This window comes from Carassius auratus, chromosome 46 (assembly GCF_003368295.1).
Source record: "Carassius auratus strain Wakin chromosome 46, ASM336829v1, whole genome shotgun sequence".
Classification (NCBI taxonomy): Eukaryota; Metazoa; Chordata; class Actinopteri; order Cypriniformes; family Cyprinidae; genus Carassius; species Carassius auratus.
Genome location: NC_039288.1, coordinates 6,859,549 through 6,877,023, shown reverse-complemented (window position 1 = coordinate 6,877,023; position 17,475 = coordinate 6,859,549). Strand labels below are relative to the sequence as shown.

The following is a 17,475-nucleotide window of genomic DNA, read 5'->3' as shown; positions in this document are numbered from 1 at the left end:
CTCCACGTCACAGAAAAACTGTTGCTCTGCTGACCACTTTATCATCACCATGACCTTTCATGTTGTGTCTGATGGTGATAATCTTTTGAATTATAAAGGTTTGATGCGGTCCAGGGTGCTCAGAACTGTTATTCAGTATCCTGCTGAGTCTTAGCAACCACAGGGATTTAACAACAAAAATCAATTCTTTCTGCTGACCATTCGATTCGAGTTGTCTGTATGATGAATTCAGTCTTCACTGCTAGTACACAAAGTAGTAGTCTAATGCCTAATACTTTTTAAATGATCAGAGCAGCGTTAAATGAGCCTAATTTAAAGCCATTATCGTACAAATTGAACTGGTTGTTAGAAAAACTACAGCATGAGAGCAAAAAACGAACAACACGAGCTTCTGGAAAATGTGAATTAAACAAATAGCCTACTTCCCAGAGTAAGCCATTAAATAAGCTTTAAATGGCTTTTTTTTTTTTTTTACTCATTCATCTCATTAAAGAAAATTTTTATTAGATTTATCAAAGTCCAGTAAAGCCTCGGGCATACAATTTTCAGAACATTTAGTCTAGAGATAAGATAAAGAGGTTTTTCTACTGTTGGTTAAAACGGTGCTGACAAATGCTGTGTTATCTTTTTTTTTCTTTCTTCTTGTAGGCACTTTCTTTTCAAGACGCCGTCTGGGAGCACTCCTCTGTTCAGCAGCTCTTCACCAGGCTATCCCTTGACCGGTGGTACTGTCTACTCCCCGCCACCTCGGCTCTTACCCAGAAACACGTTCTCCAGGAGCTCCTTCAAGCTGAAGAAGCCCTCCAAGTACTGCAGCTGGAAATGCGCTGCTGTGTCTGCAATCGCAGCCGCTGTGCTGTTGGCCGTCCTTCTCTCTTACGTCATAGGTATGTTTTTCAAATCATGTTCCCAAATAATATGCAGCTGGGATCCACTACAGAAGAAGAATCTCCAGTTGTTCAGGAGGTGTTTTTATTTCATTGGTAGATATTAACATAAGTTGCAATCCGGCACTGAATTTGTTTTTTCTGTACCATACGCAGCCGTGCATCCACCTCCTGTTCATTCACTTGTCCCATTTCAGTGACATCAAAAATGAGATCAATCTTTAAATGAACCACGACCATAAATGTTTGTCCATAATCTTTGCACTGTGGTGTCCTTGAGAATTCATGCTTCAAGAAAAAAACAAAAAAAAAAAAACTTTTTATAAGCATGAAAGTAACTTTTTAAGCAATTTATCATGATGCAAACATTTCACATTTTACAATTCAGTCGTGCATAATTGGGTCCTGAACTGAATTCATGGATGCATGATGGATCATTTATTGCTGTCTAAACAATAAGTCAGCAACCACGGCATGATAAATCAATGAATTTAATTGGACACTCTTTAAATGTCATGAGCATGAGTTAGTGTAGTTAGCAGAGGGTTTGCCGGGCTGTGCTCAGTGTCCTCTAGCACACCATGGCCTTTTAAAGCTCAAAGAATGACCCTGAGATGACTCACTCAGAAGAATGACATTTATCACAAAGAACGAAGCGCTTCAAAGCGTCTTTGATAAACCACTGATGTGTGCTATTGTTGTGGTACAATTGCAGCAAAGTAAATACCCACGCAGAGGGGAGGAAGGAGCCTCAGCATGTGGACGTTAACTTCAGATGGCAACATGTGATTCATCCGCCGTTTGATATGAGCTGTGATTCGGATGTGTTTGTGAAGGAGGGTTTTGTCTTATCAAGGCACTTCTCTGTAGGGAGTACTGCTTAGTTTCAAATCTTCAGTTCCTCTGGTTTTATAAACAAGATTTAGGTTCAGTTCTTAGTAACTGATCAGCAGTTGTTCTGATCTATCCTCAAGTGTACAAAAAAAAAGAAAAGAAAAAAGACGAAACAAAAACACGTTTTTGGTGTATTTTCGTGGCTGAGAGTCGCACTTGAATAGTAAGAAAAGGTGGCACTGAAGGCGTAAGAGACTGCATGTAGAGTCCGATAAGAGTTGGATCGCTTCCAGAAACACAGTTGACGGTAAATGTCACCAAGCACTTTGAGTCCTTGCCAGTCTGCGAGAGAGTTGCACCTTTAGAAAGCAGTGAAGAAAACAACAGTCTGTTTTTTTCTGCTTGAATAATCCGCACATTTACAATTTCAATATCTCATTTTTTTTTTCATTGTTTATTTTGCTGGTGTACTTGGCTTCCGTCTTATTTTTGGATTTTTGTGCTGATTGCAGAGCCAGGTTTTGCCTCAGTACTGTCCGACAATATTAAATGTACACACATACATACAGTACTCTCAATGTACGCTCAAGGTACTTTTGATGTGAGTGAGATTTTAAATGAGAGTGTATTTACGTGTGTATCTTGTGTGCAGTGGCCTGTAAAGTGTTCTGTTAACTATTCCAAGACCTTTCCAAGGGACTTCTTGCCGGTAAAATGGGACTCTTGATTCATATGTGTGGCTGGTCCACTGAGCTGTAACTACCCACTGAGCAACACTGTCAACTTCCTAAATCACATAGGTTCTTGAAAAGTTTCCACCACTTTCCACACGACACTTTATTTTTGAACACACACTCGGACTGAAAGCTGCAGTTCTTCTGGTTCATACGGTATACCACAATGGAACTTTCGCAGATACATTAATGATGCCATTTTCAAAAGAAAACCTTATAATAGAAGTTTAGCCCTATATTTTAATATTTTTTTCTCAGTAATTTTCTCAAGCAATTCTATATTATGTGATATGTGCTATTTGGGGTCTGTATATATATATATATATATATATATATATATATATATATATATATATATATATATATATATAGGGAGAGAGAGAGAGAGAGAGAGAGAGAGAGAGAGAGAGAGAGAGAGAGAGAGAGAGAGAGTATATGTATAAGGATATATTAATTTATTTGAAAAAAGTCTTTTGTAACATTATAATTGTCAATGTCACTTTTGATCAATTTTAATTCATCCTTGCTGGAATTTTATTGATTTTCCAAAAAAAAAAAAAAAAAAAAAAAGAAAGACTCTAAACTTTTGAACGGTAGTGGAGCATAAAATGTTTTGAAAATAAACTTTTCCTTTTTATTAGATGGTTAAAATATTTCTCAAAATGTCGTACAAGATTTTCCAAACCATATGAAACTACATTTAAAAAATATGTTTTTCTTTTATTTATAATGAACCCCCAAATATTGACCAACTAGCAATCAGCAGAGTTGTTCTTTTCACATGTGTCTGTGTCAGTAATAAACTAGCTTCAATACACATTTCCATTAATAATAGAAGTAACATGCCCTTTTGAGCATAGCATCCAGTCCCAGAATTCCAAGTGTGCTCCCATTAAAAATCCAGCATTCCAGTGCTTTGTCCACTGTCCTCTGCTCACCTGTGGCATCATTACATCGTCAAGCTCTTGCATGGCTGTTCCAGTGAATGTTTGTCTTGTCATTCTTGTGTCAGAGCCAGCATCCCTTGCCTGAGATCTGGATGCAGGTTGCTAGGAGACAGGTGTTTCAGTCCTGATGTGGGAGGGAGTGGGGAGGTGGGGGTTCAGCATCGGGCATGGTGTCTGCATCTGGCTGCCATAAGACCACTGTGACTAATCTGGACGAACTGGCGAAAGATGATGAAAGAAGCAGATGAAGGAGAGATGTCTAAAGGCTAAGTGAAGGATTCTGCCCCCACTGCCTCCTCGTGAACGTAGACGCAGTGGATAGCTGAGTGTGTTGCGTTCTGTGCTCATGAATATCAGTCGTAATGAAGAGTTAAGTGAGATCCGCAGTCTGATGACCTGAATCCCTCAGGGATTCAACTGCTTGATTAGAAACAATTAAGGACAATATGGAATGATATTCACAATGCATTTCTGTTCCATAACATGATGTGTTTTTGAGTGATGGTAAATGTTCATTGGCAAATGATGCAGGTGAGGCTAGTATTGGCTAATGCCGATTCACAATTCTTTAACGAATGATTTTGAATTGATCCACAAAAATAGATCTGAATGTAAATTTGATTATTAATAATTTTTGTGCGTATATCAGCCTTTAGATGAGGCTGAATTTTACAACGGACCAACCAACATTCTGCATGGGCCAGACGGGAGAACAGATAGCCTGTAGTCATGGAATCCACTATGTCGGTCCCACTGCAGCTTGGAGTGGTAAGCCAAGCCCAAGCCTGGTATTAACGAAAGCAAAAGCCTCCTCAAATTAAGATCTGGCAAACTATCCAGTGCATATTTTTGTTTGTGCTCTGGACAGTGTCAAAAGCTACTTTTTAAAACGTGTTTTTGCAGTTTTGAGCAGAGTAACCAATCACAGACTTATCTATTGATTTCTTGAATGCATTGGCCATTCAGAAACATGGATCAGAATTCATGCATTTATTGAAAATGCCCAAGCTTTTGTTCAGTGGAGTTCAGCAGCCTTGTCAATCATCTCATAACAAACAAAGCGGAGATGCGATTTACAAATCTTTGTTAGTGAGCACTTCTCCTTTGTCGAGATAATCCATCCATTTCCCAGGTGTGGCATGTCAAGATGCTGATTAAACAACATGATTATTGCACAGAGGTGCCTTAGGCTGGCCACAATAAAAGGCCACTCTAAAATGTGCAGTGTTACTGTATTGTGACCACCATTTGCCTCATGCAGTGCAACACATCTCCTTCACATAGAGTTGATCAGGTTGTTGATTGTGGTCTGTGGAATGTTGGTCCACTCCTCTTTAATGGCTGTGCTAAGTTGCTAAATATTGGCAAGAACTGGAACACGCTGTCGTATACCCCAATGTCAATGGGTGACATGTCCAGTAAGTATGCTGGGATGTTGTCAGCTTCCAGGAATTGTGTACAGATCCTTGCAACATGGGGCCGTGCATTATCATGCTGCAACATGAGGTGATGGTCGTGGATGAATGGCACAACAATGGGCCTCAGGATCTTGTCACATTATCTCTGTGCATTCAAAATGAAATCAATAAAATGCACCTGTATTCATTGTCCATATCATACTCCTGCCATAACCCTACCGCCACCAAGGGCCACTCGATGCACAACATTGACATCTGCCCTGTTCACTGTAAACAGGGATGCATCCGTGAAGAGAACACTTCTCCAGAGTGCCAGACGCCACTGAATGTGAGCATTTGCCCACACAAGTCGGTTATGACGACAAACTACTTCAGATGAGCTTCCCTGAGATGGTTTCTTACAGTTTGTGCAGAAATTATTTGGTCATGCAGACCGATTGTTGCAGCAGCTGTCCGGGTGGCTGCTCTCAGATGATCTTGGAGGTAAAGATGCCGGTCTGCGGTTGTGAGGCCGGTTGGATGTACTGACAAATTTTATGAAACCCTTTGGAGACGGCTTATGGTAGAGAAATTAACATTCAATGCATGGGCAACAGCTCTGGTGGACCTTCCTGCAGTCAGCATGCCAATTGCACGCAAAGAAGTGCTCACTAACACAGATTTAGAAAGATTGGTGAGCAATATTTGAGAGAAATAGGCCTTTTGTGTACATAGAAGAAGTCTTAGATCTTTAGTTCAGCTCATGAAAAATGAGGGCAAAAACAACAGTGTGTGCATTTATAATTTTGTTCAGTGTAAATAAGATATTCATTGTGCAGTTAAGAGGGCTTCATTGATCATGACAGAACTTTGTGAGATCATGTTTAAATAAGATGAGTGATAAAGGGAGCACGCTTTTTGTGCTTTCAAGGCTATAATACAATTATAATTTGTGAGAAACTTTAGTTTTTCGGACACGTACACCCTGCAAAGTGTCGAGAATGACATCTGCATATTTATGCTGGATTTACTCTCAAAATAGCAATGATTAACAAAGTGATAACCATAGCAATAGATGGTTCAAGAATATATGTGAGAGCACCCTCAGTGAGTTAATTCTGGAACCATGACTGGCCAAGCCTCCACCAAAATGGACACATTTAAAGTGAATGGATTTGGCAACTGGAAAAAAGAAAGGGAAAAATTTGATGAACATCTGAAAAGCAGTGTGCACATCTCTGGTTAAAAATGTCAGTAGAGACTTGTGCCCCTATACTATTGCTGAATTGAGGATTGTTTCAGAATCGTGATTCTCTGAATCTGAATCAATTGCAAGGAGCCTAAAGATTCCCATGCCTACTGATGAATCATGCAGATTAAGATCAGGATTTGGAATTAATAAAGTACTTAGCTTCGATTTCATGTTGACTGTTAATCATCAATTCAGGTGCAGAGCAACATGAGCATGAAGTGTAATGATTCACCATTCCAGCTCCTGCCAATGAGACAGCGACTTGTTTATGAAAACAGGTCAAGTCTCCGTCAGGTCTTCTGTAACATGCTGTATGTCAGTCAGAATGAGTCATTATATGTCCACTTACCAGCACTCTCTGTCAGCAGGGGCTTTTACTGTCACCTGCCCATTTTATATCTGTCCTCACGCACACCCTGGCAGCCTAGTGGCACACTCTTCTGCCCATACGGTCATGCAAACAAGCCCAGCAATCAGTCACACACCTACACACCCCGAGATGTTGGAGATGCTGTCTCGTGGAGATAATATGTTCTCCAGCCAATCTCTAAGCCCTGCGCCGTCTGCCTGACTCAAACTGACGCTCACCAGTGTACATGCCCGAAAATGATTTAAAATGACACTTTTCATTTTTTTTTACTTTAACTTTTATATTTACTTTCTCCTTTATTCCATGTTTTTTCTGACATCTGCTTAATATTAAAGCCACTGAGTGACAGGAGTGCGAAATAGTTTGATTAGAGCTTTGTGAGCATACAGTATATGCTGGGATTGTGGGACAGAGATTGTGGGATGCTCATCGTCACACTATACCTGCAATAAAAAATGCTGTCAGTCAAAGCATCAGGCTTTCTGCTGGTGCATAGGACTGAGAGAGGGAGAAGAGGAGAATTTGCTTGTGAATGTGTGTGCGTTTATACCATGGGGAGTGATTGTTGTGCTCGGAGTATTTGACAAGCCGAGTGGAATAGATTGGATCCATCTCGTCATGCCCGTGCAGGAGGTTCAGTGAGCTGTGTTTGTGTTAAACTCATAGACCTTGCATGCCTGGAGCAATATCCTTGATTTATTTATTTATTTATTTTTATTTTTTGAGCACATATATGTGTGTGGTGTTTTGGGACCAGTTTTGTCTAGGGATTGGAAGTTTTCCACGGTGCTTTGAGAGTTTTGAGAGTGAGCTGATGTAATCAAATTGAGCTGATCCTGGGGTGTGCTGGTTCACTGTAGCCTTTCATTTATATTCAAAGCAGCAGGACTTGTGCACCTCAAATCAAAACACACACACACACACGCACCACTCCAAGGAGATAAGCAGCAATTAAAACAACAGTTTCACCTTCAACATATGGCTGATTGTGTGTGTGTGTGTCTGTGTGTGTGTGTGTGTGTGTGTGTGTGTGTGTGTGTGTGTGTGTGTGTGTGTGTGTGTGTGTGTGTGTGTGTGTGTGTGTGTGTGTGTGTGTGTGTGTGTGCAGTTTTGAAGGTAATATGAAAGACAGGGATGTTTTAGGTTTTGTGTTCCTCTTACTTGGTCAGTCAGAAAGTTTTAGGAAGACAGGTGGAGAGCAGGTCTACATAATCTTTTCACAAATCATATTGTAATTGTTTTGCAGTAATAAAATGTATTGTCTCAGTGTTGCAGTAATAAAATGTCTCAAAATCTGCAAGAAAACATGCTTTCATACCACCTGCAAATATACCCCTCCACCTATAAAGAAAACTACTTCTTCACCATTTAAACAAACCCTATTTCTAGCTATATTTGCTTTTAGACTGCTATTTATTTGTAACACAGTACACGTGAATATTATATTTTTGTAATATTAGTTGTTATGCCCAATACAACAGCATACTGTCTCTAGATAATAATTCTAATTAATTAATTATTGTTATTATTGAATATTAGAGTTACATATTATATTTTATTCAATTAGATTTTTGACTAACAAACCAATTTTATAATAATAATAATAATAATAACAGCAGTAAAAATATCAATACTTGTTAAAATGTTATTTTTATTGTCATCATTATTTTTGTTGTTGTTCTTGAATGTTAAGTCAATTATTTAAAATGTTTTATTGTTTATTTTATACAATATTTACGATGACACATCTCTTAGACTCTTTCTTCTCTTTGCGAACAAACCTTTTGTGTGGAGATGTCACAAACTGAGAGTAGCTCTAAAGACTCATGAGCTCCATGCAGGTTTTTTAGTGTGTAATGCACAACAGACAGAACAGAGTTCACTTTAAAGCACACACTGCATGCAGACTATAGATCAATTGAATTAAACTACACTAGACAGCAGTGTGATTGTATTTTGATGAATTTGTTCAGCTCTTGTGTAGACTTTAAACGAGCCTTCTGTAACACCAGGTGAAGATTGCTGTGAAGTTGCGTCAGGTTGATTGAGATGCAACTCTGTGTGTGTGTGTGTGTGTGTGTGTGTGTGTGTGTGTGTGTGTGCGCGTGCACACGTGAGCGACACACTTGCATGACTATTTTTATTCACACATCTCATTCAGGTAGTGACTGCTCCCGGAAAAAGAGAGGGAACAATGAAGCTCTGGGGGTTCTTACCCTCTGGTGAGTTTTCCTCTCATTGGGCTCACTGACCATCTCACTGTCCTCAAAGCTGCTTCTTATTGTGTGATTTTATTTTATTTTTGCTGGAATGGTGCCCATAGGGAGAAGCCTGTTTCATCCTCTGATATCCCTTGTGGGTATAAATGCAACACAAGGCCTAATAAATAACAGAACGGTGGGCAAATATCAGTCGTTTTTGATCTGAAGCGTTTGGCAGTGAGCTGTGTTCCAAAGGGGTGGCAACACAATGGTTAATGGAACTGGGTTTGTTGGCTGTGCAAACTGGACAAGTGTGTTTTTGACTTTATGGACCATTGGTGGCCCACAAATCCTGGCGTCTCCCAAAATAATCATACGAGGCCCCGCAAACAAATTGTGACCTCATGCACAAGAGTTTGTTTTGAGGGTGGAACAGTATTGCTGATAGAGTCTGACAGTTATGGTCTTTAGGGGAAATATAGCATTTGTTTGTTTGTCATAGTGCCTTCCTGAGTCTATTTCCTTCATTTCTACTTAACATTTGAATGTTACTTTTCAAATGTCCTGCACACTCATCCTCATCAAGGTTAAAAAATAAAGTAGCATGTACTGTCAACTTTGAGAATTCACGAACACATAGTTTTTCCTATTGTTTTAACCCTGAAGGGCAAAGTGAAAAGATATATATATTTTTTTAAATCTCTGCCTAAGTCTATATAAAGTCACCTACATTTTCTTGTTTGTAACAACAAAAAAAAGGAAAAATATGTTTTTATGTAGTACATTATTTATCCCATTGTTGTTCGTTTGATTTCTTCATTATGTTCAGGTGTGTGTGTCTCGTTTTCTTCACTATTTAAGTTCTGTTCAGTTTGAGTTCGGTGTTCGGGTCTGAAGTTAATGTAAAGTTGTGTTGGACTGTTTCTGGGTTCTGCCTTGTGGATTATTATTATAAGTCTGTTGGAAATTCATCTTCATCGCTGTGCGTTTGTTTACCCAAAACACTCATGATCGAAGTAGGTTAATGCTGGAGATGTACATTTAAATCTGTTCATTAAACATTTCATTGTAACCTGGTCCTAAATGAGTGGAATACTATTCTAAAATGGAGACAGGTGATGGACAGCTGCTCCATCATGTCAGTTAGCAAGTGCTTTCTGTACGTTGAGCACCTGACCAATAATTACCAGTCAAACACATGATGTACTATCTCCCTTAATTTGAATTTTATCCAGATACTTTTAGTGTCTGTGCAGCATCAGAAAATCTGTGTAAACACAACCTTTTGATGTGGCTTCTGTGCAGTGCAAAATCATAATACTATAATGCAGTCACACATGCTGTCAAACCTCCAGAGATTTTCTGCAGAGCGCCTCACCAGACCCCTTATGGACAACCAGTGGCTTTAAACACCACACACATCTTGCCAAAGCAGTTCATTTTGGATTAGCATGTCAAAATAGGTGTACTTTGGTAACAAGTACAGTAATGTAAGGATATCAGACTTTCTGCAGGATCATGAGTGCCGAGTACCCGACTGACCAATCTCAAAACAATTATCGATTTTTGGTTATTAAAATGAATTAATTATAAAATACTGACCTCAAAATATTTTAACAGTAGCATTTATTTAATATATGTTTTTATATACGTTTTAACATTATATATTTGTATTATTTATTAACTATAATATAAAAATAATCACAAGCTGATCATATCTGCCATGAGTTTGTGGTGCATCTCTAATGTAAATCCAGTTGGTTATGTCATTAAAATTAACGTAAAGATACAAAAATAAAAAATAAAAAAAATAAATCTGAGTCATATCAACATATCAGTTCATTAGCGCAAGATCTCACCATGAAGCATATCATCATTTGGTCAAAATTGCATTACGGTTCGAAAATGGATTGCTGAAGAAAGAGTTCCACTTTTGCAGTGCTGCTGTCAGCACCGACTCAGCTGTACAGCTCAGTGAAATAATTTGCAGCTCATGTCGGTTATAGATTTCATTTTATCAGTGTGCTTTTAAATCCAAGAAGAACTCCAGACTGAAGATGCAGACTTACTCAGGTAAGACAAGGGAATACTGTCACCTGTATTCCTGTCTGTTCTCTCACTCTTTCTTTTTCTTTCTGTTTCTCTGTCTGTGCTTTAAGTAGGTAATATTATTCATCACTTTGAAGAAGTGAATTACACATAGAGATTACATAAAGTGAGACGCAGCATCTCATGAATTTCACATCTAACACATTTCCTCTTAATAATAAATGCTTCTTGCATGGACCGAAAATGAGTTCTCCTCCAGATTCGATTAGCAAAAAAAGTGCAAACTGACACAAATGGTAATGCTAATTCTGTCAGACATTAGACTAGTGTGTGGCCCTTACCTGACTCATAGCCATGCCCATTCTTTCACAGAAGTGCATGAGGTACAGTACTGGCATACTTTAAATTAATTCAGTAATTGAGTCAGAGATTTAAAGAGGTTTGCCTGAACATAAATACAGATTTCCTTCTCAACATGGTGAAAATAATTAGCTATGCATCCTCCACTTTGTATTGAAACCATGCTTTAATCTCTTTATGTTGGCCAAATTTGCTCCACTAGAAGAAAAACTGATACAAAAATGCTATTCAGTTATATTTAAAAGTTGAATGATTTTGTTTTATTCTTCTTTTGTGATTAACTTCAAAAAGGGTTAAAGGTCCCGTTTTTCATGCTTTTTTGAAGCTTTGATTGTGTTTACAGTGTGCAATATAACAAGTGTTTATGTTTCGCGTGTAAAAAAACAGTATTTTTCACACAATTCACCTATCTGTATACCGCTGTTTTTACTGTCACAAAAACGGCCTGATGACTTCCTTCCTGTTGTGATTCGACACCAGCTTAGAGCAGGCTGACCTCCTGGTAACGCGATTGGGCTAGAACGCACGTGCTGGAGATGTACTTATAATCACAGGAGCGTTTTTACTGACGAGATGCGCATGAACATCGGATTCGTTTTTTTGGACAGCCCTAATATCTAGTTAACAAAGCTAAACAGTGTTGCCCTTTGTGTAATAAGTTACAGAAACTGTTAAACGCACCAACTTAATAAAATACACTTACCGGTTTTGGTCCATAAACAACACCTTCTCCATACAAAGAGGGAACTGCTCCATCTTTCAAGAATAATCTTTGTGCAAATCCGGCATTAAACTGATTGAGATTGAGGAAGTTGTCCTCAGCAAGCTGTCCTCAGCAAAATGTGCTGCACATAGTTTTTTTACCTGTGGATTATAATTTTCGGGAACCGAGTTAAACATAAATTGTAACCATTAATCTCCAAGAACAGCGTCCCTGGGAAGCCCAAACAAAGGTGATTGGACTCTGAGATGAAAATAAAAGCGTTTCAATGACATGTCGAACACAAATGCAGCTCTTCCTTCTTCTCCGTCGGAGCGCAACAAGACCACGCCCCCTTTTTGTGAAGTCATGTGGGCGGAGATTAGTCCAAAAAAAAAAATTGTGATGTCATTACTGCAGGAACTAGAGGGCTGTAGTCCAAATGGGTCGTTTTTGGTAGGCGAATTCTGTTAAATAAAAAATCTCGCTTGGCATTGAACTTTGAGCTTTAGAATTTTACAGATATTATTTATACTCTAACAACAACATTACACACTAACTAAAGTTTAAAACATGGAATCACGAAGAAGGGGACCTTTAATAAATGTGAGGAAATCAATCAATTGGCTATTTTATTTTAATGGCTGTTGCTCACCTGTTCTTGTTGCACTGTAAGTATACGACCTGGAAACTGGCATTTTGCCTAAAAAGAACTCCAGAAACATATTTCACTGTAAACCTGAATAAGTTGAAAGAAAATAATTGAGGTAATCAGATACATTCGCAGTTGCTGCAGTGCTCACATTGCGGTTTTTCGATGGCGGCAAAGTTAGTTTGACATTCATTAGACATTCAGGGTTTTTTTGACAATTAAACTCTTTGTGGCTGTTATGTTTTGAGCCCAAACTAACTCAGATAAAAATTAACCATTTAAATTAATTAAATAATTTAACTAAATGACATTATAATATAAAACCAATAAAATAATAAGATAAGACAAATAAGATAAAGGTATCAAACCAACTGTAATATAATCAGAATATTATTCGTTATAATCCAAAAAGCTTGGTTTTTCAGATTATGCCTTTATTGTTTTTTTATGTTGTTTTATTTTATTAAAGGATTCTGCAAGCACTTTAATTTATCCCCCTTTACTCATACTGCACAAAAAGTGGTTTAATAATATTGAATGTTACAGGGACTGATTTTTGCAAATGCAGATCCCACTGTGTTATGGTTAAACAATTTTTATGTATTTATTTATGTATTCATTTATTTATTGCTAAGGGTTGCATATGGTGGTGTTCTTAACCCTCTGAAGTCTAAGGGTGTTTTTGGGGCCTGGAGAAGTTTTGTCATGCCCTGACATTTGTGCTTTTTCAGTTTCTTATAAATATCTAAATGGCTAAAATCTCACTGTAATCAGCGCAAACTGAGCTATAATAATATGTGAGCAGCATGTATGTTCATGATTGTGTATTTGTGTACATATATTTGTTACATTTCTATGATTTACATCATGGTTTTGAATGGTATAGTAGTGTTATTAATAGTAGTTATATTGTTATTGAAACTTCATAATGTTTCACTTGATTATACATTTAGTCAGGAATTATAGTTTGGAAAAAGTCTAACTAGTAAAATGTTTACACGTTATGTGAAAACTAGTACAAGTGTATATATATATATATATATATATATATATATATATATATATATTAGTGCTGTCAATTGATTAAAAAAAATTAACTAATTAATCGCACAATTTTTTAAAATTAATCGCGATTAATCGCAATTAAAAGACTGAAACTTTTTGGATATGTAAATGCAAAATGTAAATAATTAATGTAAACTCAAGACAAAGAAACTATTTAAATTCAAAATATGATTGTTTATTGGAATTTTTGTTTAACTTGTAACACAGATTTTCTCATGTAAACAACATACCTGCAATAAACCATCAATATCCTCCAAATTAACTGTTGGCTTGAAAGCCATATTTATTACAGAAATAAAAACACAGGCATGTAAGTACCATTTGAATTTCAAAACAATCAATGCCAATAAAAAACAAAAATGATTTCCATGTTGAATTCTAAGTGGACTGCAAAAAAATTCCAAAGTATAGTCATTGCCAGTGCTTTAAGTGGGCCAGTATGCACCAGTACTCAGTACCGCCACTTCCAAATATAGCTCTTGAGCTTACCGCCACCTCTCCGTGCGCCCAGAACGTGCTTGTAGCATACCGGTACGCTCATTTGTGGACATCTGTTTTAATAGAGGTTTTAATCTTTTACTTGCACTTCCGATTTTCAGAGCGCCCTTCACAATGCAAGCTTCCTAATTCATCCCACCCAGAGCAGAAACTACATTACCCATTCACCCTTAAGTTATACAAGTGAATAGCGCATGTGTCGCTTTTCCCACTGTTAAGTGTCAACAACTCAACGTGGCCGGAGAAGGTGTGTGAAACTCGTTGTGAGTTACACTAAAGCAAAATCTTGAGTATTTATTGTCTGATAAACATTAAAAACTGTCTGCGGAGGTTGAGTCGTCCTGCAGCCCCCGCTGGCTGCTCATTGGCTGCAGCATCTTTTTTCTAAGTTCTAAACAAATACAGTAGACGGCAAGGCACAAATTTAGATATTCATTTATCTAATTAATCTATAGCCTATGCACAAAGACAATATGATCTTTTTGTTCCCTTTTTGTTTTAAAGCTTGATGAAGAGAGAGAGAGCGCAAGTTGCTCCAGCTGCGAGGAGGACAGTGATGCACGCGTACTGGAGTGATTGACAGTTCGCGGCACTGTGTACAAAAAATACTCCGCTACACAATTATTTCGGCATTTTCGTTTAAGCTTATTAACGTTAGCGTTACAGAAAGGTCTGATTTACGCACTGTTACAGTCATTGTTTTTTTTTTTTTTTTTAAACAATGACATTTGAGTTCATGATTTTAATGTTGCTGTTTCTTGTGGCAGACTAAATGAAGAGTAATGTTTCTTGTGGCAGACTGAAGAGTAATCCGGCAGAGTTTTATACTGAAACTTTCCGTCTAAAAGTCCTTCCTTGGTCTTATCCATATTTCTTTGCACGTTGAACACACATAGGCCACAACTGGAAATAAAAAAAACTGCAACCGCGTTAATTGCGTTATTTTTTTTTAACGCGTTAAATATTTCAAATTAATCGAATGCGTTAACGCGCTAATTTTGACAGCACTAATATATATATATATATATATATATATATATATATATATATATAAATATATATGTAAGACTGGAGCTGGACCGTCTGGACTGAGGAAGACATCTCTCTAAGAAAACAAAGGACTTTCCTGATAATTAACATTTGAACACTCTCTTGAATACCCTCCATCATAAGTAATGGTGCCATCGAAGATGCACCACACCTAGCAGTTCACACCTCACCATCACACTCCCTCCACTTAGTTTCACTCAGAATTGCCAATAGTATAATATTCTGCATTAATGCAAGTGATATTTGTGCCCTTTTCCAGGGTCTTCCATGTAAATTACCCTCTGTTCCCATTGAGGTGTAAACTACCCTGGTCTTGGACCTGACCTAATCAAATTCCAATTGTTAGTTTCTGTCTTCATCTCGGGGGATGTTTGTCTTGGTCTGAGGTATTTAAAGGATTGCAGCAAAGGGATCAGGGCGATTTCTGTAGCCAGAAAGCCCGTAGTGTGTTGTGTGTCTCTTCACTTCATACTATGTATTTTCTAAGGTCAGGTATGCATATTTTACCTTTAGATTCATCTTTGAGAATTTGATGTTTTGTATTGATATGATTTGATGTGTTTCAATTGGATATGTAATTGGCAAAATACATATCTACCTGACTGTAAATGAATTGTTACATTTTGATTCTATTCTGTTTTACTCTGTAATTATTGACTAGTAGATTACGTTGTATCTTTTTTAGCAACACGAGCACCCGAATGAACAAGTTAATATAAAAATAGAGTTAACTAGAATAATCAAATGTCAGAAGAACATTAATTAAAAAGGCATACAACCAATTTGCATTCAACCTAAATTCGAGGTCATACTAAAATGTAGTCAGATTAGATAATAAATGGAGTCAGATTTGAGTTTAACCTAAATTGAATAACTCTACGCGCTGAAAGACCGAACACGCAGGAAACCTTCATCCAGCACCGGATACCTTACTTGGGCAGAGTGCCTGGACCTTACATATATATATATATTAGGGGTGTAACGATACGCGTATTCGTATTGAACCGTTCGGTACGAGGCTTTCGGTTCGGTACGCGGTACGCATTATGTACCGAACGGTTCGTTGGACTAATTAATTAAATTTGGAAAATAAAAAAGGTGTGTGAAATATAATGTTATGCGTTCAACAAGGTAGCCCAATAACCCAAACGACGTAACAGGCAATGCCCCTGACACCCCCGAAGAAAAAAAAACACCAACTTATATGTTTATGTTAGGCTACTCAGTCAGGCGCTCGCTCACTCAGTACGCGCTGAAGGCTCGGTACGGAGCCCCGCACGTCACCTGTAGGAGAGAAAAAACATCAATCCGTGGCAACGGTTTTGCAATCCGTCCCCTCAGTTTATAAACCGTGCTCATGAATTAATAAACTGTTCACTCGGTTTAACAAATCGTACCCAGGATTAACAAACCGTGCCCACGAATTCCCAGTCCGTGCGTTTAGATTGTGTAAACCGTACCCTCGGTTTTTGAATCCGTACCCATGAATTCATAATCCGTGCGCACGCTTTCGCAATCCGTTCCCTCGGATTTGAAAACTGACACGCATTTTACACTTAACAGTGAAACATGCATCTAACTCCGGCAGGTGGGGTGAGGTGGGTGGAGCTTAGTATAATAAAATCACAAAAATAAGTCTTCATGTTAAGAAAGAATTGTACACAAGCATTTCCAAAACTGTCCAAAGGTTATTTAAAAATAAAGCAATTAACAAATTATTTTATGACAAATATTTTTACTGTCTTGTACTCATTTATTTAGCCTACAAATTAAAATTATAAAAAATAACTTTATTTTTATTTGTATCATTATTATATATTATTAAACAGGTTATGCATAAGAATCTTTTATCCAAAATAACTTACAAAAGAGGAAAAAATTACTCCAGAGTCAGTCACAATGCCAGGTTTATTGCACAATAATAATCAAGTGCTATTATAGATTATCAGCAATTGAACAAGATTTTAATGCGCATCTTTCTTATTAAATCTTTGTATTCCACCTCGTACTACACTTGATAGAGAATCACTTAAGACACTTTGCTGTAAACCTATTCCACATAATAATATTCAATAAAACTGTATGTTAACACGTAGGAGTTTGCTGCATGAATCCGTGAGTACGGTTTACAAATCCGAGGGAACGGATTGCGAAAGCGTGCGCACGGATTATGAATTCGTGGGTACGGATTCAAAAACCGAGGGTACGGTTTACAAAATCTAAGTGCACGGATTGGAAATTCGTGGGCACGGTTTGTTAATCCGTGGGCACGATTTGTTAAATCGAGTGAACAGTTTATGAATTCGTGAGTACGGTTTATAAACTGAGGGGACGGATTGCAAAACCGTCGCCACGGATTGCTTTTTTTTCTCCTACAGGTGACGTCCCGGGCTCCGTATACGGACATCACCGCAGCGAATGGTGCATTAACGTTATAGCCGCGGATATGAGACCTTACTCTGTAGTGGAAAACGCAGGT

At 37.8% G+C, this 17,475-nt stretch overlaps 1 protein-coding gene across 4 annotated transcripts in view; it reads left to right on the top strand.

The window, feature by feature from the left end:
- The window catches only part of LOC113064011 (teneurin-2-like), a 156,192-nt gene that overhangs the window by 85,511 nt on the left and 53,206 nt on the right, over nt 1-17,475 (top strand). For all 4 annotated transcript variants that reach the window (XM_026234506.1, XM_026234507.1, XM_026234505.1 and 1 more), the window contains one exon: nt 649-887. In XM_026234506.1, coding sequence (XP_026090291.1) covers nt 649-887 — 239 coding nt within the window. The remainder of the gene's footprint in view (nt 1-648; nt 888-17,475) is intronic.